Source organism: Fringilla coelebs (assembly GCF_963513975.1).
Source record: "Fringilla coelebs genome assembly, chromosome: 22".
Taxonomy (NCBI): Eukaryota; Metazoa; Chordata; class Aves; order Passeriformes; family Fringillidae; genus Fringilla; species Fringilla coelebs.
The window spans coordinates 6,625,861-6,650,729 of record NC_140048.1 but is presented as its reverse complement, the minus strand read 5'-3'; the positions used below and the strand labels follow the sequence as shown (position 1 = coordinate 6,650,729).

Sequence of the window (24,869 nt, the reverse complement as noted above, 5' to 3'; positions counted from 1 at the left end):
AGAGATACATCTACGCATGTGTGTGCATGCATGCACATATATTCAAATTAAAAACACATTTATGTGCATTCTTACATACACATACATGTATGTGTAAATACACCTCTGTAAATATAGATCTATATGTCCATACCATGTATAGATCTATCCTACGTACATATGTCCATTATCTACCCATACCTGTGTCTACACACACTCAGAAGTACATATGTACACAAATACACATCTATTAAAACCACAAATATGTTATATAGACCTGTATAACATACAAGTGTGTATGTACAGGTACACACCCACATAGCAGTACCTAAATAAATAGTTATAGCTGTGTATGCTCACATAAAGATATATATGCACACATGTAGATCTAGAACAGTTCTGTGTATATCTACAGTGTGCACATAGATCTACACATGCTGTATATGAAAAGGTACATATGTGGGGGTGAGGTAAACATATGCACATATATGTGCACCATGCAGAGATAACAGTAACTGTAGATACACGACATACTCATGTCTGTCTGTGTCCATGTGTGCATGTCCCTGTGTCTCCATGTGCACGTGTGTGTGTGTGTAGATGTCTGTGTCCGTTCCTGTGGACACTGTGTGTGTGTGGACAACAGGGGTACCAAGTGCAGGCCCACAGGGGTACCAAGACCATGGCCAGGCCCTCCCCAAGGCCACCCCACCATCCCTTCCCCTGCCAGACTGCACTGCGTCCTTCCCAAAGGATTTATTAAAACACAGAACAGAAACCGGGACACACAGAGCACGAAGCGGATGCAGGGGCGTTGCTTACGGCTGCCGGTGCCACCACGCTCGAAGCATCCCCATCCCAGTTCCAGCTGTCCCCTCTGTCCCACCCACATCCCCTCCATCTGCCTGCCCCAAGCCCAGCACACGTGGACCCCCAGCCACGCCACAGCAGTGCCAGGGATTCCAGCAGGGCAGCAGCAGGCGTGGGCTTGCTCAAACACCACCAGGACGAAGAGACGGCCCTTAGGGGGAAGCTGGGGAGCACAGCCGGCCGGGACATGGCACCACTGGCCTCCACTCACCCCTACACCTGCCAACACAACCAGACAAACACCGCAACTCCAGCCCTCCCTCCCTCCCCTCAGCCCACCTTGCCCAGACAAACTCTTCAAGTCTTCAATAAGAAAGTGCAAAAAATGTACACGGACACAAACCCCCAGCCCCGCCGCTCCCACGGGGGCTGCAGCAGGCAAAGCACACTTGAAGCGGGAGCGGGACGGCGCGGCAGCGCCAGCAGCAGCAGCTTGTCTTCCACGCAGGCAACACTGGCACAATTTCCCTGCCGACCCCTGGCAACAGTGGCTCGTGGCCAGGGACAGGGGACTGTCCCCCAGGGCTGCTGTGAGAAGAGAGAAGGGCCGTCCATAAGCCAAATCTGGACCCCTCCCCATATGCTAACCCCACCCGGGAGGGGCTGCAGGAAGGATCTGCTCCCACCTCCACTGTGGCTGCTTGAGGGAGAGGCCACAGTGAGATACTGGCACTGGGGGGCAGCCCAAAATAGACCCTCCATTTGGCCTCCCACCCCTTCATGTTCCCCAACAAACAGAGCACAGAGAGCAGGAAGCACAGCCTTACCTCGGCTAGGAGTGGGAGCTGCAGGCAAAAATCATGGAACTGCTAAATATCTGTGGTGACAGAGGAAACACCTTGCTCACTACTGTCCTTTGACAGCACTCCTGGACCACCCAAATCCACCCTCTGAATTTCTCTGCCCAAGAGCAAAACCCCAGCCTACCAGTCACATAGGGTCCCAGAGGCATCTGGCTGTAGTTGACAATCCCACCTGGCCCAGGACCACGGAAATTTGGCCCAAAGCTGTTGTTGAAGATCGGGGCAGAGCCAAAGGAGCCCTGGGGAGGCAAGGAGGGAGAAAAGACATGGGCCTGCAGCCCTGACCTGACCATGACCCTCACAGGGAGGGCTCTGAGCCTGTCCCCACAGACCTGGGCAGCTGGATCCCCTCCACGGGTGGCCAGGCGGCTGAGGATGCTCCGCTCTGACATCTGCAGCCGGGCAGCCACGGGCGGGATGCGGGACAGCATGGAGGGCAAGCGTGTCACATCAGCCTTCATGTCACTCAGCAGCTCCTCAAGCTGGTTCAGCACTGCAAGTAAAGCAGGAGGTACTTGGGGGGATGGCTGCCAGACCCAGCAAGCTGAGAGGAGCTGGCTGGGAGAACACAAGATGGGGCTGGCTTGGCTTCCCAGTGAGGGGGGGGGAATCCTTCCTAGCCTCAGAGCAGACTCCCCCAGCGCTGCAGGCACATACCCTTGTGCAGGACAGCGTTGGCAGGCTTGTTCCCAGCCAGGGACTCTTTAGAGAGGTGCTGGTGGCTCTCAGCAAGGCACTCCACTTCTGCCAGCCGCGCGTTCAGTGCCATGGCCGGGTGACTGGGGTCTTGGGTCATGTTGAGGTACGCTGCCCTCCGCAGCTGCTCCTCGATCACCAGGGCCTGCTCCAGCAACTGGGAGGTGTGGGAGAGGAAGGATTCAGGACCAAACTCTGCCCCACTATAAAACAGCAAACTACAGAGCTCCTTGCAAAGTCCATTCCCCACTTTGCTCGCAGAAGATGCTGGCAAACTCCCCCCGGCTTCAGGGCGCTGCTCTGGTCTCCCACCAGCAAGGACTCACCAGCCCTGGACCTGCCACTTGCCTTAAAACGCCGGGCAAGGAACTTGTTCTTCATCTCAAGGTAGTTCCCCTTGTGTATCTCTGACTTGAAGGGCTCATTCAGGATCACGTAGCGTGGGTCATTCTGGATGTCCTGCCAGCGGGCATAGCCATGACTGGTGTGGGAGAAGTGTCAAGGGCAGAACCAGCCAGCCAACAGCCTGCCCACCACCCCACAACGACACCGTGGCCCTAAACCCTCTCCCTGCTCATCACTGCAGCTCCAGCCCAGCTCCCACACCCCCAGAGAGGCCTCTCTCCCCTTGCTGCCTCCTGCTCTGCCAGGTCAAAGGGTACGTGACAATTCCTGCCAACAGCCAGTAGTCGTGTCGGCGGTGCCAGATGTCGTAGATCTTGCCAGAGGACATGGCAGCCCTCTCCTCATTCTGCCACAGCGTGTGCAGCTCTGTGGAAGCAGAAGCAGAAGGGAGACAGCCTGGTCAGGCAGCTGGACTGCAGGTCAATGCACACAGCATGTGGGCAGGGCGAGTGGTGGAACCTCCCAGGACCACAGGCACAGTGCAGACCCAGCTCTGCTGCTGCCAGCCCATCCATGGCCCATCACAGGGGCCACATTCCTTTAACAGGTTCAGAGCCTCTGCAGCTGCTTTGCAGAACAGGCCAACACCTCATCTCTCACTCTTACCTGTGAAGCCGCCATCAGCGATGTTGAACATGAATCTGAAGTTCATGTTTCTGTCATCCTTCTTTCCCTCCTCCTCTTCCTCTTTGTCACCATTTTGCTGGGCATCACTTGGTTCCTTCTCCTCCTCCTTGCCATCTTCTGCTTGGCAAACACAAGGAATTGGCCTGGCTAATTGTGCTCCACCACTAGACCCACCCCTGCCCCAGTAACAGCCCATCAGTGCTGCAAAAGCCACCAACCCCTCCCAGCAGGTCCCACAGTCAACACAGGCAGTGCCCACCCCAACAGGGTCATGTTCCCACTCGTGCCTCCTGAGCACCAGTGGTGCTGATGGCATCTTTGCCACCACGCTGTGGGCACACTCTGTCACTGTGCCAGGCACTGGTCTCACTCTGGGAATTCTTCCCACTCTTCTCTCTCCAAAGCCTCATGCCTCACCTGGTTTGACTTCTTTATCCTCCCCCTTCCCTGGGCTGCTGCTCAACTCTGCCTTCTCCAAAGGCTTCTCTTGCTCTTGAATCCCCTCGTCTGCAGGAGGGAACAGGCCTACAAGAAATGCTTGACATGGAAAGCGCTCTGCAGGGAACAACCTACTTATCCAGACAGACTTTCCCTTTTAGGGTAAAGTAACTATATTGTTTGTATGTTCAAGATGCTCAAAGAACTTCAAAGAAAACATTCTTCTGCATTTTATCAAATGAATGTATTTAGTTTTCCCTCTTCCTTGAGACATCTGAAGGAACAAATGCCCCCCAAAATTCATGCAATTTCATGCATGACCATTTCATGCAATTTACAACTTGTTTTTTCAGGAATTTCTGCAGGACTTTGTGACATTCAGGATTCCCACAGCGACACAGGCAAGATACACAGCCTCACCTTTCACCAGGGGCTCAGAAGAAGGCTCAGCCTTTTCACAATCCTCTTGCTTCTCTTTCCTTGGCCTCTCCTTGCTGTCACAGCTTTCCGGGTGCTCTTCACTCTCCACCTCGGCACTTGCAGGTACCTAAAGACCAAGCACCCACTCCAGATCAGGCCAGCACTCCCTTCCCTAGGGAGTACCCCAAGTTCCCAGGCAGAGCAGGGAAAACTTCCTGGAGGAGATGCTGAACAAAGCCACCTCACCTGGCCCTCAGACACCTTTCTGCTCTTCTGTTCCCCCGGGTCCTTTTCCTCATGGAATCCCAGTTGTGCTTCTGTTTTGTCTGTAGGAAGAGCAAAGCTTGGAAGCTGTTGAGCAGGGCCTGATGGGTAAAGCACCTGCAAAAGCTCCTGGTGTCTTGGCCCCCCTCCCTCCCAAGCCAGAACCCAGCCACAACCCCCTCGATACCTGCAAGGGCCCCTGGTCCTGCATGTGTGTGTGCCGGACTGGCTGGGACAGGCGTGTTGGGCTCTGAAGACACAACCTCACTGCATCTCTTGCTCTCTGGGCCCTCAAGAAGCAGGTCTGGGGTGCTGTACTTCCCATTGACATGCTCAAACTCCTGGACCTGGGACAGACACACGTGGTCAGGTCAAACAGAGCAGGGACATTCCCAGCTGGTGCCATGGAGTCAGCGTGTCCAGGCTGCTCACCCACAGAGCGGCAGGATTGCTGCACCCACCCCATTGCAAAAAGCGTCCAGAACATTCTTGAAAAGGCCCATTCATAATTTTACTCACCCACCTTCTTCCTTACTAGTGACATGACCCCGATGCGAGTCAGCACGTGCTGGCGGGACAGCCCTTCCCGGGGAACGCCGTCTGCAAAGGTCTCAGCGCCGTCGGCCCCGGGCTCACACAAGTGTCTCATAAACAGGGACACATACGCCCTGCAGGGAAGGCAGACTGCAGTCCCTGCCCGTGGCCTCCCTGCTCAACCCAGCACACCCGTGATCCCCTGAATGAGGAAAGTCTCACCCCCAGGAAGGGAGCAAGAGAATGAAACAGCCACTGCTGTGGATGCCATGGGACAGAGAGAGAGAAACTGCAAGCATTTCTCACAGCAGCTTGTGAGAAATTTTAGGGAGCTAGAAAGATGTGACAACCTGTTGACTATAAACAATTTGCAGGTGCTGTTTCTCTGCTTTATTTTTCTGTTCCTCTCAAGGACAGTGCGTGAGAAAGGTGTTTCTGTGAGTTAGCCAACAGAACAGAATCTACCGTACCACTCTGTAAAAACCGCGCCGTTCTTTTCCTGCTCTCGCCTGTTCCTGCCCTGACCCCGGCGCACGAGTGACGCATTGCCTCCCCAAAAAGAGCCCGCAGTGAAGGGGTGCAGGCTCCCAGCCTTGCCTGCCTGCCAGGACCTCGGTACCTGAACTCCTTCTCGCTCTTCCCTCGCAGATCCCGGACCAGCCAGTGGGAGTTGAAGGCATCCTGGGGCGGCATTCCCCAGCGCATGATGGCATTCAGGAACGCCTTGCGCTGCCGGGCGTTGAAGCCCAGAACCTGCAGGAAGTGAAGGATCACAGAGTGGCCTCAGCAGCACGGGGCTTCCTGGAGCCTCACAGCTGGGACAGGCATTGCTGGACCAGGACTGATGTCCCAGTGATTCAGCACAGAGGGATCCAGCCCTCAGCATTGGCCATGCTCTGGGTGAGGCTCACCTCGATGTTCCCCCCAACTCTTGCCAGCAAAGGAGGGAGAGGTTTGTCTCTGTCAGACTTCAGCTGTCTCCGTGATTGTCTTCTGCCACCTAGAGCCAAGCAGCCTCAGTGATGGATGGGCCAGGTGCCAAGGAAAGACACCTCAGGTGCTCCAGGTTTCCTGCCCTCCCTCCTGACAGGAGCAGAACCCAGAACCCATCAGAGTATCTGCCCAGACTGCAGGGTCCCTTCCAGGCACCACTCCCCAGGCCAGGACACTCCTCTGCCCTTCCCAGGCAAGGGGGGACCATGCCTGGTCCTCGTGGTGGACCAGACCACAGTCCTGCAGAGGCCAAGGAAGAAGCTGGCTGCCTTCCCTGCCCTGGAAAGCTCCTCACCTGATAGAAAGCAAGGGCACTGTCCCTGGGCACACCAGTCCCTCCAACCCAGACATTCCTGATGCTTCCAAATCCCAGGGAGTATCAACAAACACATCAACTCACTCTGGCCTTCTGGCCTCTCTTCAAAGTCTTCATCCTCATCCTCAGAGCCAATGGAATACTCTGACTGGTTGTCAGAGAGCTCATCCTGCCACTCTGCAGAACACAAGGGAGGCAGGTTAGAAGACCCTGCCTGGGGGGGATGTGCTAGACAGGTCAGAGCCTGCTTGTGGGTAGGACAGGCATTCACTGCCAGGCAGCAGGAGAGGGGGACAGAGCAAACGGAAATCATGTTCTCAGGTTTTACAGAATTAGCATTCTGTTATGCAACAAAAAAGAATTTGAAATATTTTGCCCACAGACATGTCTTTTCTAGATTCTTCCAGCGAAACCAGAGTTTACAGACCAACAAATAAAAAGGAAAAAAAAACCATTGAAAATTTCTAAACTGGAAAGTTTAGGAATCTGGGAAGTACAGACACAGGCAATCTACCAACTGCAGAGAGACACCAAGTGAGAGCTCTGCCTGTCCCATGAGCCCAGTCAGGAGCCAAGCACCTGTGGCCATACCTTGGTCCTCCTGAGAGGTGTCATTGTAGTTGACCTGCTTGCGGATTCTCTTCCCTTTCCCCAGGTTCCTGGCCAGATCCTCCTGCTGCTGCTCATAATGGTGCCGCAGCAGCTTCTCCCAGTAGTCAGGGTCCACATTCTCCTCTTGCTTGATGATCTCCCGTTCCACCTCCTCCTGCAGAGCCAGAGACAAGGGGCTCGAGCAGAGAGAGAGAGCAGGGAGGGTCCTGCCCCATGCCAAGCACTCACAGGGACAGGAGAGGGAGCGAGGGAACACGGAGGGATGTACAAAGGGGTAAGACATGATGCTGATCACATTACCACACCGTCCTCTTCTCTCACAACATACTGAGCCACTTTAAAGGAGCTGAGATACTCATTCATGTTCTGCAGCTCCGTGTCGTCAGTCGCATCCTGGTTTCGGTCCAACAGCTTAGAGATGGCAGCATCATCGTAGTGGATCACACTGCTGTCATCTACATCCTTATTGTCACCTGAGAGCAGAGCGAGGGGAACAGCAGCACAGTCTGGACAGTCTGCTCCAAAGCCAGGCAAGCTCAGGTGAGGGGAGAGGGAGGGGGATGAGTCACCCCAGCAAAGAGGGGCTACACACCTGGTGGGGTGCTACCATGCTTTTTTTTCATGCCAGGGGTTGCTGCACCCCCTTTTGCTGACAGTGTGTCTGAGAAAGGGGTAACAGCGTCGGGCATTGCAATCCGCTGTCCCTGAGACACCATGCCTGCAGCACAGGGAGAGAACAGTGAGCCCCAGCAGCTCAGAGAGGGCCCTGCCTCACACAGAGCATTCCCACCTCACCTTCCACATCATCCTTGAAGAGTTCTTCTGTCCCAAACTTGAGGATGTCATCCAGCTCTTGTTTGGTCATGGAGCCCGACTTGGAGCCGAGCCCCGGGCGGACCACCAGGTGGGTGAGCATCATCTTCCTCTTGGCCACCTGGGTGATGCGCTCCTCCACGGAGGCCCTGGTCACGAAGCGGTAAATCATCACCTTCTTGTTCTGCCCGATGCGGTGAGCTCTGCTGAACGCCTGCGGGCAGAGGACGGAGCTGGAGAGGGGGGCACCATGCCACACGGACCAGAGGGCCACGCTTCTCACCCTCCAAGCTGGCACCCAGTTGAGGATAATTATGAGGGAGAAGTGAGAATGTCACAGGGGACAGCCAGTTTTATATGTCAGGTGTCTCCTAGACTGCAGAGAGGCCAGGAGAGGGTGAGGGAAAGGGACTGCTGAGCAGAAACACCCACAACCACAGGAGAAAGTGTCAGCAGCTCTCAAGAGAAGATACTGAAATCCCAGTGAGGGCGTGCAAAGAGAGGGCACAGCCAGAGAGGTACTTACTACACAGGAAGGAAAAGGGAAAGTCAGAAACCTGGATGTCATTGTGGGGATTCCAGTCAGAATCATAAATAATGACAGTGTCGGCCGTAGCAAGGTTTATGCCCAGACCACCGGCGCGGGTGGAGAGGAGGAAGCAGAACTGCTGAGCCCCAGGAGCTGAGAACGACAAACCCAGAGGTGGGAACAGGTGAGACAGAAGGAAGCACAGCTCACAGAGAGGAGCAGCACCATTTCAGAGGGACAGAGTGGCGCCCACAGCTGACAAGCAAGAGGCAAGGGTGTCAAGGAGCGAAAACACATCGCTCCCTGTGAACCAGGTGCTGCAGAACCCAGCTCCAGAGCAAAGGGGAAGCTCTGTCATCTGCTGAGGTCTTGGAGGGAAGGGCAGGAGCCCCTCCAGCTGAACAGCTGCTGGCAACTCAGGGTTCCTTGTGAGAACCAACTCAAGGGCTTAACGGCGTGGTATGAGCAGCCCCACCGTGCCACAGGAAGCCTGACCTGTGAGTGTGGCACAAGCTCTGGGCACTGGCAGATGACCTGCTGCTGGCCACACTCTGTCACGCCCCCCATGGCCCCCCTCAGCAAGGAAGGAAGGTGAGTACCATTGAACCTGTCGATGGCCTCCTGGCGCAGGCCGCCGGTGATGCCCCCGTCAATGCGCTCGTACTTGTAGCCTTCATACTCCAGGAAATCCTCCAGCAAATCCAGCATCTTTGTCATCTACAGGGCAAGGTGACCCTGGCATGAGGGGGTCTGCATGGCCAAACACCCCTGCCTCCCCAGCATGGTCCTTGCCCACAGCCCAGAGGCCTCGTTGGCAGCAGCACAGCATGGGCAGCAAAGCAAGCACAGCCAACAGGCAGCTGCCAGAGGAGCAACACTCACATCTCATCTTCTACAGGCAACTCTGCCAGCAGGAAAGAATTGTGTCTGACTGTCCCTCCCCAAAGAGGAGCCTCGTGATTGTTGTCTCTTTTCTATCCTGAGCTAACAGCTCTTAAACACGACAGGCGGTCCCTCAGGAGCGAGCTGGGACACAGCCCTTGCACCATTACTGCCACGGCTGCCTGGGGGAGAAGCTGTCACCAGCTATTCCACCTATTTCTGTCTGTTCCCAGCACAAATTTCCCATACATAATTTAAACAAATTCCTTTTAAAATGCATTTATTATTATCCCTCCCTGCTCTCACCTGCGAGAAGATCAGAACTCTGTGACCGCCATCCCGCAACTTCTTCAGCATCTTTTGGAGCAGCATCAGTTTCCCAGAAGATTTGACCAAAGAATTCCCATCATAAGATCCATTAGGCAGCACAGGGGCCTCCTGTGAAGGCAGCATGGTCAGTGCCCACAAGGACAACCCACATTAACCTCATGGAGGGCTTCACTTGCATTTCCAAAACAAAAAACTAAGTCCTTGTATGAAACCACTCGCACAGAAACCCACAGTGTTAACCAAAGCAGGATCATGGAAGCAGCTGCCACTCATGTCCAAGGGTGCAAAGGCAAGGGACCTACCACAGCTGCCACAGGGAACAGGTATGGGTGATTGCAGCACTTCTTCAGGTCCATCATGATGTTGAGCAGTGAGACCTGGTTCCCACCACCTTTCGAATTCAGGGCTTCAAAGTTCCTTGTCAGTATGAATTTGTAGTATTTCCTGCAGGAGGGAGGATGGGACAGACACTGTGTTAGCTGGGGCAGGTGTGGGACTGGCACAAACAGGAGGGCACTGAATTAAACCCCCCTAGTGTCACTGGAGATGCAAAAGGGACATTTGGAGGATTTTAAAAGCAATTCAGCACCTAGGGCTGGGTGTTTCCAGTTGCTCTGGGGGACCACAGCCCTGGCAGTGGGATGGGCTGAGGGGCACAGCACCTCCACCCCACCCTCTGCTGGGTGCCAGCCAAGGGGAAGAAGTGACAGGTCCTTCCTGGAAGTGCCCTGAGCTGCATGAGATGCCACTGAAGCAGGACAGCTCAGCCTAGCAGAACCAGAGCTGGGGCAGCAGCAATGCTCCAGGCAGCCCCAGGCACCCCAGCAGCACAGGCCATGTCCTAGTGCCAGGAATGTGAGAAGGGGATTCAGCCTCAGGGTTTTCTCTGTGCCCCCAGAGCCAGCAGAGCCACGCTGCCAGCCCCCCGTGCCCCAAGGACTGCACAGAGCCCAGTTTAACCTCATGGAACATAACTCCTGGTGAGACACAAAGTACTGGAGCAGGCCCCAAGCCCCTCCATCCCCACTGACACCTCACCATGCTGGGGGAAGCCAGACACCCCTGGAATCACTCACTTCTGCATCTGGCTCAGCTCCACGCGCACAATCAGCTCCGTCTTGGCCGGCATGTTCTTGAACACATCGGCCTTGAGCCGCCGCAGCATGTGGGGACCCAGCAGGTCATGGAGCTTTTTGATCTGGTCCTCCTTGGAGATGTCTGCAAACTCCTCCAGGAACCCCTCCAGGTTGCTGTGGAAGCAGCCAGACCCCCATGGCACTAAGCAACAGGGGCAGGTGAATGCGAAGGGATCTGCAGCTTTATGACTTGAAAGCCAGGGCAGAGCTCTCGAGGCACAAGAGGAGATAATGCTTGTGAGGAGCCACCCTGATGGCCTGGGTAAGTGCAACTTACTTAAACCTCTCTGGAGTCAGGAAATTGAGCAGGTGGAAGAGCTCTTCCAAGTTGTTCTGGAGCGGAGTCCCTGTGAGGAGCAGCTTGTAATCAATCTTGTAGCTATTCAGTACTCTAAAGAACTGGAAAAGAAATAAGTTTGGGTGACAAGGACTGCAAGGAACCAATGTGTCACTGTGGACTCTGCAGGGTGCACATGGAGACTGAGCAGTGACCCCCATGCTGGGCATGCAGAGTGCCAGCATGTCCTGCTCCCAGCCATTCCCACTGAGCACAGGCAGCAATCCGGTGGATCCTTGGGTCACACCACTTGTCTCCTCCTTGGGTGAACATCCCAGGAGCTGGAGACTGCACTGAGCCTCAGGTAAAGGGGAAATGAAGGGGAGGGATCAATTCCCTTCCATGATAGCCTGTCAGGCAGCCAGGCTGCTGCCTCTCCTGCTGCTGAAGGGCTTTTAATGCCACAGGATGTTAAAGAGAGAAAAAAAAAATTAAAATCGCTCACAAACGCCTGCCACCTACTTTGGACTGATTGTTCTTCAGCCTGTGTGCTTCATCCACCACCAGACAGGCCCACTCTATGGAGCCCAGCACTGCCTGGTCAATGGTGATCAGCTCATAGGATGTCAGCAGGACGTGGAACTTGATCTGGGCTTCCTTCTGGAGGAGCAGAGGGAGAGAAGAGCTGGGATAAGAGCAGCCAACAGGACAGCCTCCACCTTTGCTGCTGCTGCAAGGTGAGAAGGGCTGCACTGCCTGGCACAGAGCTGAGTTGTGCCAGCAGAACACCCCAAGACAAGAAAGCAGGAGACTACAGAAATAGAAAAGCTCTGGCAGAAATCTGTAAAGCTCATCACAAACCTTCTGCATTTGTAAACAATGCCAGCTTCCCTCTGTAGGAAGCTGATCAGGGACCCTCTCCAGGTCAAACTCTCCTCTCCCCTACTTACTGGCAAGTAAAGGGAAGGGGCAGGCACACACTCAGCTCCCACCTTCATCCTGAAGACCTTCTTCCCGCTGCGGATGGCGTTGTCCTCAAAAGAAAACTCATTTTCCCGGATGACCGAGCGGCTCTCCTTGTCCCCCGTGTAGGTCACCACGTAGAAGTCAGGTGCCCACATCTCAAACTCCCGCTCCCAGTTGATGATGGTGGAGAGCGGGGCACTGACCAGGTATGGTCCTTTTGAATGGCCCTGCTCAGGAAAACAGAGCCCAGGCTGATTTCCCTGTACCCCCAGCAGCTCTCAGACACCTCGGGGACTGCTGGGTGCTCCACTCACCTCCTTGTACAGGGAATACAAGAATACAATGGTCTGCACTGTCTTCCCTAGCCCCATCTCATCAGCCAGGATTGTATCTGTCCCTTGTGCCCAGGAGAACCTCAGCCAGTTCAGCCCTTCCAGCTGGTAAGGGTGCAGCGTGCCTCCCGTGGCATCAATGTACCATGGCTGCTTGTCAAACTTCACTGTAGGCTGAAAAGAGAGCCACGGCACAGAGCAGTGAAAACTACCTGGCCCTCCTTCCCCTGCACCCAAGCACATCCCTCTTTGGGTTTGTAACATCCAACAGGTCCAGAGGAGACACAGACACAGTCCCTGGCACAGCCCAGTCTCCTCACAGCAACACCACTCCAGAATTTTCAATGGAAACAGGGTCCCCAAAGGAACCAGAGAAGACAATATGACAGGACAAGGGCACACAGAGCCCACCCTCCTTCCAGGTTCCCATGCCACCATACTGTCCCCACCACTCTCACTCACATCCACAAGAGGTGTTTCTGGAGGCTTTTCCAGCTTCTCCTCTTTCAGCTTTTTCCCTTTCTTGTTCAGCTTCTTCAGAGGGCGGGTGTCCTCCCCCAGCATCAGCTCCCTGTCACAGCCAGCACACATCAGGGATGGCAGGGGGTCACTCTTCTCTCAGCTCCAAGCCAGGGGACAGAGACACCTCCCACACTCCACTGCCCCTCTCCCCACAGAAGCTCTTCTGGCCCAGCTAGCAGGGGCACTCACAGGGCATTGATTTTCCCCTCACAACAGTCCACACAGTCTCCAGAATGAAGAACAGCAAAGTCAGAGCACTGTGGTTTTCCCCCAAAACAGGAAGCATGGTCATGGAGACCATGAATGTCATGGCAGTGCAGACACAGGGGAAGGGGAGCACAGGCTGGAAAAGAGCAGGTGGGATTGCCCAGCAGCCCTGAAATGGCACATGAGGAGGGCCAGCCTTCATCAGTGCTGGGCCATCTGTCTTTGAAGAGAAATCACTGCAAGCAGTGTCAAAGTGTTCAAAAGGGGGGCACCTCTGTGTCCCCCTTGTCCCAAACACCTGCAGGGGCTGCCCTGGCTCTGCCCAGCTCCCCCAGCTGCAGGCTCATACCTGTGGTTCCAGTAGAGGAGTTTGAGGTTCTCATAGTAGGGGATGTCTATGTCATCAATCTCCCAGGTGCACTGGTCATAGGGCAGGTCCTTCCACTTGATCAGGTAATGGATGTCTCCCTTTTTATCAAAGCTGTAACACAGGGCACAGAAAGCTGATCAGGGAATGCCACCAGCCCCTGGGAGCAGCTCACATGATCTGCTTCTGCAGACCTGGATGCTTCATCCTCTGCCCTCATCTGCAGACCAGGACATCCAAGCTGAGGTAGAAAAAACAAAGTATCAACACTTCCAGCAGAAATGCCTATTCATCTGTGAGCGTGTCAAACCATTAAGCTTTACAGGCTGCTTTTCCATTCCACTAACAACCTCATTGCCCTGTTTCACCAGGCCTGGATAGATACCTGTGCTTCCCCTCTCACCTGCAGCATTAACCACCCTAGGAAGTTCTGCTCAGACCAAAAAACAGAATAAACACACTTCCAGGTCTGATTCTGTGCCGACAAGGAAACCTGCAGCCTTGCTAGTGGACAAGGTAAAGCTCACATGAAAATCAGACAGGCAGCTTTAGTTCTTTGCTGCCACGCAGCCTTCCAGCAGAGCTGCTGCTACTGCTTGACATTTCAAGCTGCCACTTGAAACGTAGAAATTCAACAAAAACATGTCTCCAGCCACTCGATGCAGAAAGCCCATCTGCACAGCACATCTCATTCACAGGGAATTTCTTCCACAGAAAAGAAATATCAATGTCAAGGTTCTGTAAGGGAGTCAGCCACATGCTGACTCTTCCCCTCAGCACCGTCCCCATCAGCATCAGAATGGTTAGGCTGTAACAGGACCCAGACAGTATGACTGGGAAGGGTGGAACACTGTGCATCCACCTTTAGGAAATTTGCTATAACTCTATTTTTAATGTACAACACAGCAGAAATGAAAATAAGGCAGCACAGACCTCCTTCCAGCCTCAGCTTCAGCCCAGAAGCAAACCTCCAAGGCAACAGAGACCTCAGCACAGGCCAGCAGCTGAAATCCCACCAGCCCAAGGTTTTGGCCTTGCAGAAGGATGGCAGAATTTCCCCCAGGCCCCTCACCTGTGGTTCAGGATGCGGTGGATCATCATCCACTCAGGTTTGATGCCGTAGCGGTAGAACCGCTCCTCCATCTTGGCATACTGGGGGTCCTTGTTCTTCCTCTTCTCCCTCTGGCTGTCCTCGTCCCCAGAGCCGTAGTCAAAGGCCGGTGGCTCATCCATGTCATTCTTGCGCTGGTAGTTGCGGTACATCACGGTGTGGTACAGCTCCAGCTGCGGCACGAGGGAGCCACGCTCAGCCTGGGCGCCGGGCACAGGGCTGGGCAGGGGCTCCACCCCAACGCCACCTGGGCTCACCTGCAGCTCCTTGACCCAGGAGCAGTGCCAGTAGGAGAGGCCTGCCCATTTCACAAAGAACTCTCGCTCCGGGATCCCCTCCAGCGCCTTGGGCGCGGGCAGAGCCGGCTGCGGGGCGGCGGGCGGCGGGGCGGGCGGCGGCTCCCTCCAGGCCCAGTGCAGGATGCGCTGCACTTTGCCCTTCAAGGGAGGGCACTGGGGGTACAGGGACAAGCAGGTAAGAGTTTAAGGTGAGAGCCTTCCAGGGCCACAGGGAACTGGGGGGCAGAAGGGGGCCCTCAGTGCTGAGCGGACAGCAGCCAGCACAGGGTGCCCGAGAAGTGTCCGTGACACTTCTGCATCCCCCATGGGGACAGGTCTTGCCACCAGGCAGAAAAGGCCCCTCTCTGTAGGCCACATGTGGAAGAAGGCTTGACATCCCATCAGAAACCAGGCCGGGAAGCTCCCAGCCAGCCATTCCCACAGGGAGACCACAGAGGCAGCAGAACCTCCCAGAGCCACCCCACACCCTCAGGCACATGCACCGGGCAGCAACACTCCCCAGGGAGGGGTTTGGGGCAGAGGGCAGGGCTGTGAGGGGCAGCAGCAGCCATGAGAGCCCCTGGCAGGCCAGGCAGGTATGGGAGCAGGGACAGAGTAAGGAATGGGAATGGCAGTAACACTCACTGTACAGCGTGGGCAGAGCCATTCACCGTTTGGGATCTCTGGCAGCGGCGGGTTCAGGCAGTGAAGGTGGTAGGAGGACGGGCAGGTGTCGCAGCACAGCAGCTCCCCTCCATCCTTACACACCCGGCAGAACTCCATGTGGTCATCCTCCTCCTCCTCCTCGCCACCATCCTCTTCCTCCTCCTCCTCCTCCTTTGGCTCCCACTGGATGCCCTCCTTCTCCTGGGGAAGCACAGCCAGTGTAACCCGAGGGTTTCCACCGGCTGACCACCCACTCCCAAGGGGCCCCGACCCAACTCACACAGTGGGGGCAGCTCCACTTGCCCTCGGGGGCCTTCTCCAGCTCGGGGTCCAGGCAGACCAGGTGGTAGGCACGGGGGCAGGTGTCACACAGGATGATCTCCCCGCCCTGCTGGCACACCTCACAGTAGTCCTGGTGGTCGGTCTCGTACCCGTCCCCCTCTTCAACTGCAAGCAAGGGACAGGTGACAGTCAGAGGGGTGGCAGAGCAGCCAGCTCTCCCGGAGGGAATGGGACACGTGCTCCTCTACCATACAGTTAAGGAAATAAGGACAGCATTTCACCTCAGACCCCTCCTGTTAATTCCCACTACCTCTCTGTCCCTCAGCACCACAGTTCACCTTTGCACACAGCATCATCTCACCTCTGTCTCTCTTTCTCTCTCCACACTGTATCATCCTTTGGTTCCTTCAGGCTCTCAATGGAGAATGCCAGAACCTGGAGAGGTTGCAAGGGAGGCCGGTCAGAGAAACCTCCCCAGGCACCAGCACCAGCTGCAAACGCACCATGCAAGGGTGACACGGCCAAGGACAGGACTCCTCTCCTGGGACTACTCTGCTCTTCCTCTGGGCTCCCAGGCACAGAGGTAGGAGCACTCTCAACACAGCATGGAAGGGAAAAGGAGCAGAGGAACGAGGCCTTGCAAGTTCCAGAATGGCTCATCTCAATTCCCAGCTCTGCCACAAACTCCTGGCATGGAACTGCAACCTTCCACTCCTCCAGCACGCAGCAGGAGCTGCCTTCCTCCAGCACCAGGGCCCTGACAAGGCCACAAGCAATGTCCTTCACACACAAGACATGGGGCTAGCCAGCCAGCCCAGCCTCAGCAGCCAACGGGGAGGCTGGCCAGTGTCACACCCTAACTGGACCCCAGCCCAGAAGCTGCCCTTCCATTTCTTGGAAGCAAAAATCCATTAGAAAAGCTAAGAAGCCAAAGGATGTTGTGCCTGGATCTGAAATATCTCATCCCAAACAAGGACACAAGACAGAAAAGCAACGTGCTCAGCACAGGGAGCTGCTCTCCAGAGCAGCACGAGGACAGAGGTGCCATGGCACAACATCCACCCAGGAAGGGATGAAGGGACACACACAAATGTGGTCACACAGCCACTGGCAGACCCTGACAGATCCTTTCCATGGTTCACATGCCTCCCTGTCCCTGCATGGCTACCACAGCTCTGCCACCTGCCTCTGCCTGACTGCACACCTCACACAGACAAAACATACCTCGTCTTCACACAGCCTCACCCACAGCCTGCCCTGCTCTGCTGGAAGCTCACCACAAGCCACATCTCTCCAGGGGCTGTTCCTCAGAAAATCCCTTGCCTGGAAACCCCACAAATTCCTTGCAGGCACGAGCCCCCCAGCAGCAGGGCCTGGACACCAAGAGAGCACCTCACACACTCCACTCACACAGACAGGCAGGGGCACATCCTCTGCCCCCGAGCCAGTGCCAGACACAGCCTGGAGCTGCACGGGCCAGGGAAGCACCATCAGAACAGGGAAATCCAAACAGAATAGGAACAGAGTACAAAGGATGGCCTACTCCTCTTTTTCTTTTTCCTCTTCTTCCCCCTCTTCCCCAGGCCAGCCGAGCACTCGGAGCGCACGGAGGAGCTGTTGATGCTGGCGCTGTCAAAGTCGGATTCTTCCCGTTCCTCCTCTTCGCTCTGCAGAGGGAAAAAGCAAAGCACACCCAGTCCACGTGCTGGCATCCCAGCTGTCATTCCACTGCTGGGACTGTTCCTGGAGAGGAACAACCCTACACTCCCCACCCTGTGCATCCAAAGGCCCCTCTTTCCAGATCCTGACAGAACTTTGCTCCCTCTCTCTCTTTTGACGCCCATTTCAGCTCTGCCATCCCTCCTGTGTCCATGCATGCAGGCATTCACACTTGGCATTCCCACAGCATGAAAGGAGTCAAAACAGGCCCAGCATTCCACAGAAACATAATAATGCACCTGAACTCTTACTCAAGTATGCAAATCCCCAGCCTGCACTCTCCTAACCAGGTGCTCAGGCTCCAGCTGCAGGAGCTCTCTGTGATTCTCTGGAAGGTGAATGTGTGGCTCTAGAGCACAGGAGGAATTTTTTGTAATACATGCAGCAATGAGTGGCTCCTGTCCCTTCAACCTTCAGCACATGGATGTGCTTGCAAACAGGTTGTGTTATGGAAATTAGAGCTGGAACTGCAACACAGTGAGCTGAGGGGGTTTGACCAATATTATCAACACCTAGAAGTGCCCCTACCCCAGCCACTAGTTATCTAAGGAAATTAGTCTTTAAAATGCTGTTAACTCCTTGAAACACTCCTGATAGTGGTGCACTGAGAAGAGCCCAGTGTGCTGTGTCTGGGCAGCTCCAGCATCCCAGGCAATGCCACGGGACTCCAGCTGCCGTGGGCAGGCCCTGCTAATGCAATTAAAGCATCCCAGAATTCTCTGTGATGCACGGTTCAGCTGCAGTGCAAGCCCTGAAGAATTCCTTTGCAAATGAAATCTGAAATGATGGCATTATCACCCGCACTGCTGAGAGTAAACAGGGTCATGTGATTTGAGCAAAAGCTGCGGCCAGACACGAGCCTCACAAACCTGAGCCTGGACACGGGTGCAAGGGGACGTGCTGATCAGGGCCCCAAAGAGGGGCACAAGTGACACCCCTGACATGGGGTGGGGGTACCTCCCCAGGAAGGGCTTGTCCCACTGCTTCCCTCCCAGACCCAAAGACCCACAGACTTACAGAGGAGCCCTTTTTCCTTTTGCTGGAGATTCCGCCAAACCGAAATTTCAAGCCTGCCATCTTTTTCCCTTTCCCCTTTTTCTTCCCGTCTTTGGAGCCCTTGATTTTCTTCCGTACACCTGGACCTACAGAAATTGAAAACTTGTTTGGTACTCTACAAACAACTGTCACCCAAATCACCCCCGAGGACAGCAGAACTTCCCAAGGCAGAACACAGCACAAAGGGAGATCCCTCTACTTTCCCGCTACTGCTCAGCTTAATTAATTGCCACAAACTGCCAAACATCCAGCAGACCCAGAGGCTCGATCTGCCATGGTTCATGAACCACATGCCTCTCAAGGACCTCTGCAAGGCCAACAGGAGCTGCAGACACCACTCTGGTATAGGAATGTGCCCCTGTTGACAGAGTGACAAAACTATCTTTTATTCCTTTAAAAAGGAAAAAGGCCCAGAAATTTCTCTCCTCAATTGGGTAAAAAGACATCTCATAAGCCTAAGAGACTTCACCTCAAACTTAAGGATAGCTAATTAACAGAAGCCAAAAGTCCCACCTAGGCAATTTACAAGAAAAAGAAGAGACCAAAGAAACTAATTGCTTTTGTGAGGTGTTTTACCAGGAGCAAGAACCTCTGGCACCTAGCTCGGTTTTTCTCTGTTTGTTATTTTGCTGTTTATTAAACCTTTTTGTTTCCAACACTGCAACAGAAGCCATCCTGCTGATTTAATGCCTCCAAAAGCAGCTGAGCTATCTTAGGCAAGTAACAAACCTCCAAGAGCTTATGAGACCATGCTCGAGGATGCTCCTATTACTCTCTGGCACCCTTTTTTCCTCCCAGGTTTGCCAAAGCTTGTGCTCTGCTGGCAGGAGCAGCCCCCCACAAGTGGCACCCACCCTTTCCCTCCTTGGTCTTGGCCTTCCTGATGACGGTGGGCAGGGCAGAGGGCTGGGGGCTGGCAGGGAGGGCCGGGGAGATGGTGACAGTCTCCACAGCTGCAGCCACAGCCGCCGCCGCCGCGGCCGCCGAGCTGCCCTTGAAGGGGTTGTTGGCACTGAACTCTCGCCACTTGGCACCAAGCACCGTCATCATCTTGGACATGGGGATCTTGGGGTTCTTCTTGGCAATCAGAGGCCTGCAGGGCAGAGGGAGAACATGATTAGCAGCACTGTGTTGTGTGTCTGCTCCTGCACTTACGCGCTGGTGCTTCAGCCCAAAAGATGCGGTAGGGTGAAACTACCAGCAGGAGTTTCATGGGGAGGCAGCAGAAAACCAGAGGTTCCTTAAACAAATGTAGGCAAGAGGGCCACATCTAAACCTCCTCAGAGACTTCCCCTCCCTGAAATACCTGCTGTGCTCTGAAAGGCTCACGGTACAAGCAGAAATGTTTTTCTCATTAAACTATTCAAAGAAGCATACACAAAATATGGGGCTTTGGAGAGAAGGAGAGACAAATGCTTCAGCTGTTTTCCAGTCAATCCTCCAAATAAATGGAGTTCTGAGGACTGAGTTGGGAGGAAAAAGTGACAAGGAGCTGGCGGTGCAGAACTGACTCCACACCTTCATCTGCTGACTGAGCAATGCCCAAACCTCAACCACCAGGACCACAGTTCCCTACCTGAGGAACTGGCTGAAAGCCTTGTAATTCGTCAGAGTATGGTAATCCTCTTCTGAGAAAACGTAATCTACGTCATCGAGACCCCATTCCTCCATGAGCTGGGCTGAGCTCTTGGGCTCCTGGAGATTTAGAGAGTCATCATTAACGCAAATTCTGCAGATGAGCAGCACAAGGCTGGCTCTGTCATGTGCTCCATATCTCCCTAGTCAGTGATATGCAGGGATTTGTTTCTGGGATTTATGAAATAGCACACGCAAGCGCTTAACAAATTAATGCTTCATGCAGTCCCAAGAAACAAATTAACAGGGCAGCATGCAAATGCTCCCCACCATGTAACACCATACAAGGCTTTGGCAGGTTTCACAGCTCCAAGAAACTCAACTTCTCCCAGCACTCAAGATAAGTACCAAGGAAACAGAACTTTGTCTGTCCCAGTCATTCACCTGCAACTTCATCCTTGCCAAACCCAAGGGTTTCTCATGAAACCCTCAACTCCCCTTGTCCAAGCCTGGCTTCAGGCACTAGCACCAGCTCAGAGCAAAGAAGTCTTTTGTACCTTTAAACTTCCATCCTCATTGTCATCCTCCTCTTCATCCTTCTTCTTCCGTTTTGGCTTTTTCTCCTTCTTGTCTTTCAGTTTTTTCTTCTTCTTTTTGTTGGGAGAATAGTCACTCCCTTCACTTTCTGATTTCTCCTCCATCTCCTCTTCATTTTCTGACATTTCATCATTGCTCCCCTAAAACAGAAAGGGACACTGAAGAACAAGCCTATCCCCACTTCACTCTCCTCCCACATGAAACTGCCCATCACCAGTGGATACATCCTCCTTCCCCACAGTCAGAAAGGAGCAGGCTTCAATGTGCTGGAAGAGCCAGAGCAGAGACTGCCCAGGGGATATTTTTGTTTATTTCTGGAGAGATCATGCCCACTGCTCAATACTGATGGTAACAGAATTAACTACCACCCCAAGGAATGTGGCAGAGCACTCAGGTAACTTCCTGGGCTGCCAACACACCCGGCCAGGGCACGTCCAGCCTCCTACCAACCAGCACACCCAAACCCTTCTCAGCAGGGCTGCTCATGGCCCAGCCTGGATTGATATCAGGGGTTGCCATGATCCAGGTGCAGCACCTGCACAGGGTTTTGTTGAACTGCACGAGGTTCCCAGGGGGTCCCTCCTCACTTGTCCAGGTCCCTCTAGATGCCACCCGGTCCCTGTGGGCACTGAGAAGCACCAGGGCTCGGCAGGGCTGAGGGACGGGCTCCAGCCAGCACGGCGGACAGCGCCCAGCCCCGATCCCGGTTCCCTCTGCCCCTCCTGCCCGGAGCGCTGATCCCGGGGGTGCCGGGGCTCGGCCGGTCCCTCCCGGCTCGGAGCAGCCCGCGCCTCTCCTTCAGCAGGGTTAGGAACAGCTGGAATTGGGCACAGGATAATTGGTTTCCATGGGAACTGCTGCAGTACAGGTTGAATCTCCCTCTCCGCTGCCTTCCCTGCCAAGGACCTTCATCTGCCTGCGCTGAGGTTCCAGCCACAGCCGGGCTGTTCCGTGCGGGATTTTTTCCGCGGGGTTGCAGCGCGGATTCGCGCATCGCCTCCAGCTCCACTGCGGCTGGCGCCGGCGAATTCCCGCGGCGGTGCGGCGGGGCAGCCCGGATAAAGCCCGGGGACCGCAGCAAGCACCGGCACCGGGCTCACACCAACGCCTGCACTTCACTCCCACCCTCTTCTTGCAGGGTCCTAGTTGCTGGCAGCTTTAGTTTTGGAGAAATCTAGCAAAGTTTGCCGATTTCTAGCTTGGCATTGCCCTGTCTGCCAAGGCGAGTGGCAGAGACCATTTTCCATAGGAAAAAGAAGTCGTTTCCCCAAGGTTTGGGTATCAGATTAAAGGTGGCCTTTGGGGCTCTAAGGACTTGCAGGGTCCTAGATGCTGGCAGCTTTAGTTTTAGAAAAATCCAGCAAAGTTTGCTAATTTCTCGCTTGGCACCGCCCTGTCTGCCGGGGGGGTGGCCGCAAACAGAGGCTATTTTCCATGGGAAAAAGAAGTCACTAGAGAGAGTCCTCTAGCAGGGGTAAGGCTCATCTGCCCCCAAAACTCTTGAGAAGTTCAGGAAAAGGAAGCCCCATCTGTTTTTTACCCCCTGACCCCGAGGGCAGCCAAGGTGTTGCTTCATGCCAACAGCTCCAGCACCAGCTTCTCCCTGGCTTTGACAGATGAGGGGACAGTCTCCCACAAGTGGAATCTGGTTAGAGCTGCCCACACAAGGCAATAACTTTAAAAAATGGGGGCTCTCAGCTTGTTATTTCCTCCCCACCCCCAGCTCAGCAGCAGCCAAGCTCAGCAGAAGCCACACACAGAGCTGCAGGGCTCAGGCAGGTCAGCAGCAACAGCAAAAGGGCAGAGGTGAAAACACCTTGGAGTTGTGTTTTATTTTTCCCCTCTTAGAAAACAGCTTGGGAAAAAACTGTGCCTAAGAATGGGAGAGGTAGAGGGGGCAGAGGGCCTGTGTGGTATCTGCAGAAAGAGTACATCACCATGGCCACAATGGAAACAAGCTTCCTTGGGGCCAAGACAGCAAGAGGCAGTGCAGGATGGAGTCGCCTGTCTTTAAACCAGCAGCTCATCACACTCCTGCCCGCAGCACAAGCACCTCAATGCAATCCCTCACCCAGCCCCTCTGTCTACAGCTCCCTTGGCAAGGGGGGGTTGTGCCCAGCTGTGCTGGGTGAGCAGATTCTCCCCAGCATGGGAATTGGGGGCTGGGGAACCATCACTGCTCGTCCTTTCTTCCCAGCAGCCTGCCTACATTCAGGCAGGAAAAGGGCCAGCACACAAGATGTCTGCTCCCATCCTCATGTTCATCACTGTCTGGGGATGGGACAGTGAGAAGCAGAGCCCATGTGGCCCAGGATCAGTGAGCAGTGCCAGACAGCCTTCTCAACCCAGCAGCACAGCTCCAGTGCAGCCTCACGCCTGACCCCTGAGGGCACAAATCCTCACCTTTGTTTTCCTGCAGAAGGCCTGAGAGTCCTTCCCTGTGCCAAGCCCTGGAGGCCCCTGGACCATCTCACTTGCAAACAGCTGGAATGAGTGCAGCCAACACCAGTATCCACAGAAACCTCCCAGCCCTGCCCTGATCACATCCCAACACGGTTGGCATCTCCCTCTGTGGGAACATGAGCCCCAGATGCTGTGATGGTGCAGCAGGATTTACTGCTGTCCCCAGATGCTGCTATGGGCAGGAGGACCTCACCACATGGGGCTGGACCTGCACACACCAGTGTGTCCATGAGAGCTGAGCTGTGCCTGTGGGGTAGGAGCATCACTGCCAGCAGGCATGGAGGCCCCTTATCCCCTCAGCTGCTCCTCAGAGGCCACTTGCAGGGGACATTGCCACTCCTGAGCAGCCAAGCTGGGAAAGGGCAAGAGGATCATCTCCCCAGGCTGGGAGAACACCTGCTCAGTGAGGAAAAACCCCAATAATGACCCTTCTTTCCATCCAAGAGGTGCTTGCCAGCAGCACTCTGAGCTGCTGCCTCTGCACCACAGCGGAGGAGCCCCAGCCCAGTGTGAGAAATGCAGTGTTACCTCCTTCTTCCTCCTCTTGATTTTGGCAGCCTTGCCATCTTTCAACTTCTTGGATTTCTTCTTTTTCTGTACCACAACTTGATCTTCTGCAAAAAACTCATCCAATCCTTCCAGCACCCCATCATCTTCTTCTGGGGACAAAAGGGACAGCTCACATGGACAGACTGCACAGGCACAGGACACCATGCTCACCGTGACAGAGGAGCACACCTGAGCAGCAGCTTCAGGCCACAAGACACAGAGCTCTGTGGCCTCTCCTGCAAGGCAAAAGCACTTGGCTTTCACCTTTCTGATGCCCAGGTAGAGCTCACAAAAACACAGTGAGCGGAGGAGAGGAAGGTTCATGAGGAAAATGGATGCCACAGCTGCCAGGCTGTTCTGGGCTGCTCACGCCAGCTCAGGGACCCAGCCCTGGGCAGAGGCACTGATGCTAGTGCACACCTCCCCTTCCCAGCATTATCTCCCCAAACCCAGTGCATCCCAGTCTGTCTCCACACAGCTTCAGGCCTGTGTCTTTATTTTTGATTTCTGAGCTCACACAGCAACACCACTTTGGGGTGGTAAGAACGTATTGATCACTCGACTTCTGAGAGGCCCTGGTACGGCTTGCCCAGATAAGCTCAGGATGCTCCATCCCTGGAAGTGCTCAAGACCAGGTTGGACAGGGCTTGGAGCAACCTGGGATAGTGGAAGGTGTCCCTGCCATGGCAGGCGGTGGAACTGGATGCTCTCGAAGATCCCTCCCAACCCAAACCATCCTGGGATTCCATGATTCACTGATTCATGCTGTGCTGGTTTAGGTCTGACAGGGTGGGCATCGCTGCACCAAGCCCAGCCCGAGGAACCAGCCGGCCCCCAGGCACGACCCGAGGGGGAACCGGCTACTGAGTAGGACCCGGCACACACCGCTCCGGTCCGGGGCGCACGGCTAGCGGGGATCGCCCGCGGCACGGCCGGACCGACGGGGAGCGATGCCACTGCCCCGCCCGCGCCCCCCGCCCGCCGCCGCCGCCTACCCGACACATCCTCCTCGTTGTCCGCGTCGTCCAGCAGCTCCCGGGCGGCCGCCGGGCCCCGCATGCCGGGGGGGGCAGCGCCCGCCCCGGGCCGAGCGCCGGGGCCGAGCCGGGTGCGGCCGCTCCGCGCCAAGATGGCGAGAGCCGGCCCCGCCCCCGCGGGGACACGCCTCCGCCACGCCCTCCTCGACCTGAGCCACGCCCACCCGGCTACACCCCCCGCTGGCCGCTCCCCGAAAACCCCCAAATCCCCCCAAAAC

General features: G+C 55.2%; 1 protein-coding gene across 4 annotated transcripts; it reads right to left on the bottom strand.

The window, feature by feature from the left end:
• Window positions 1-766: 766 nt before the first annotated feature.
• CHD5 (chromodomain helicase DNA binding protein 5) lies at window positions 767-24,737 on the bottom strand. Of its 4 annotated transcripts, none has more exons than XM_084220217.1 (42): window positions 24,610-24,737; window positions 23,594-23,724; window positions 20,563-20,742; window positions 20,007-20,125; window positions 19,285-19,523; window positions 18,392-18,516; window positions 17,199-17,322; window positions 15,654-15,820; window positions 15,353-15,574; window positions 14,687-14,881; window positions 14,391-14,602; window positions 13,301-13,432; window positions 12,685-12,793; window positions 12,205-12,396; window positions 11,917-12,117; window positions 11,447-11,584; window positions 10,925-11,046; window positions 10,588-10,761; window positions 9,814-9,955; window positions 9,488-9,619; window positions 8,899-9,016; window positions 8,328-8,452; window positions 7,753-7,984; window positions 7,550-7,675; window positions 7,258-7,430; window positions 6,937-7,111; window positions 6,430-6,522; window positions 5,948-6,036; window positions 5,656-5,789; window positions 5,026-5,170; window positions 4,690-4,849; window positions 4,485-4,564; window positions 4,239-4,365; window positions 3,798-3,887; window positions 3,360-3,497; window positions 3,011-3,119; window positions 2,697-2,829; window positions 2,310-2,505; window positions 1,985-2,145; window positions 1,777-1,891; window positions 1,617-1,666; window positions 767-1,377 (listed from the first exon to the last, which is right to left on the bottom strand). In XM_084220217.1, the coding sequence occupies exons 1-41, from the start codon at window positions 24,671-24,673 to the stop codon at window positions 1,659-1,661; spliced, it is 5,847 nt and encodes a 1,948-aa protein (XP_084076343.1). In that variant the 5' UTR covers window positions 24,674-24,737; the 3' UTR covers window positions 767-1,377; window positions 1,617-1,658. The 4 variants fall into 4 exon arrangements, with proteins under 4 accessions (XP_084076343.1, XP_084076341.1, XP_084076342.1 ...); XM_084220215.1 differs by having other exon boundaries at window positions 768-1,377; window positions 3,798-3,905; XM_084220216.1 differs by having other exon boundaries at window positions 768-1,377; window positions 3,798-3,905; window positions 23,594-23,721; window positions 24,610-24,723.
• Window positions 24,738-24,869: the final 132 nt, after the last annotated feature.

What these genes read in the sequence shown, in the direction of transcription:
- CHD5 (XM_084220215.1), bottom strand. Translation starts at nt 24,673, where the DNA reads ATGCGGGGCCCGGCGGCCGCCCGGGAGCTGCTGGACGACGCGGACAAC. An exon ending in TCAAGAGGAGGAAGAAGGAG is followed by an intron (nt 20,743 to 23,593) that starts GTAACACTGCAT and finishes TTTCTGTTTTAG; the next exon opens with GGGAGCAATGATGAAATGTC. An exon ending in ATGAGGATGGAAGTTTAAAG is followed by an intron (nt 20,126 to 20,562) that starts GTACAAAAGACT and finishes CTAAATCTCCAG; the next exon opens with GAGCCCAAGAGCTCAGCCCA.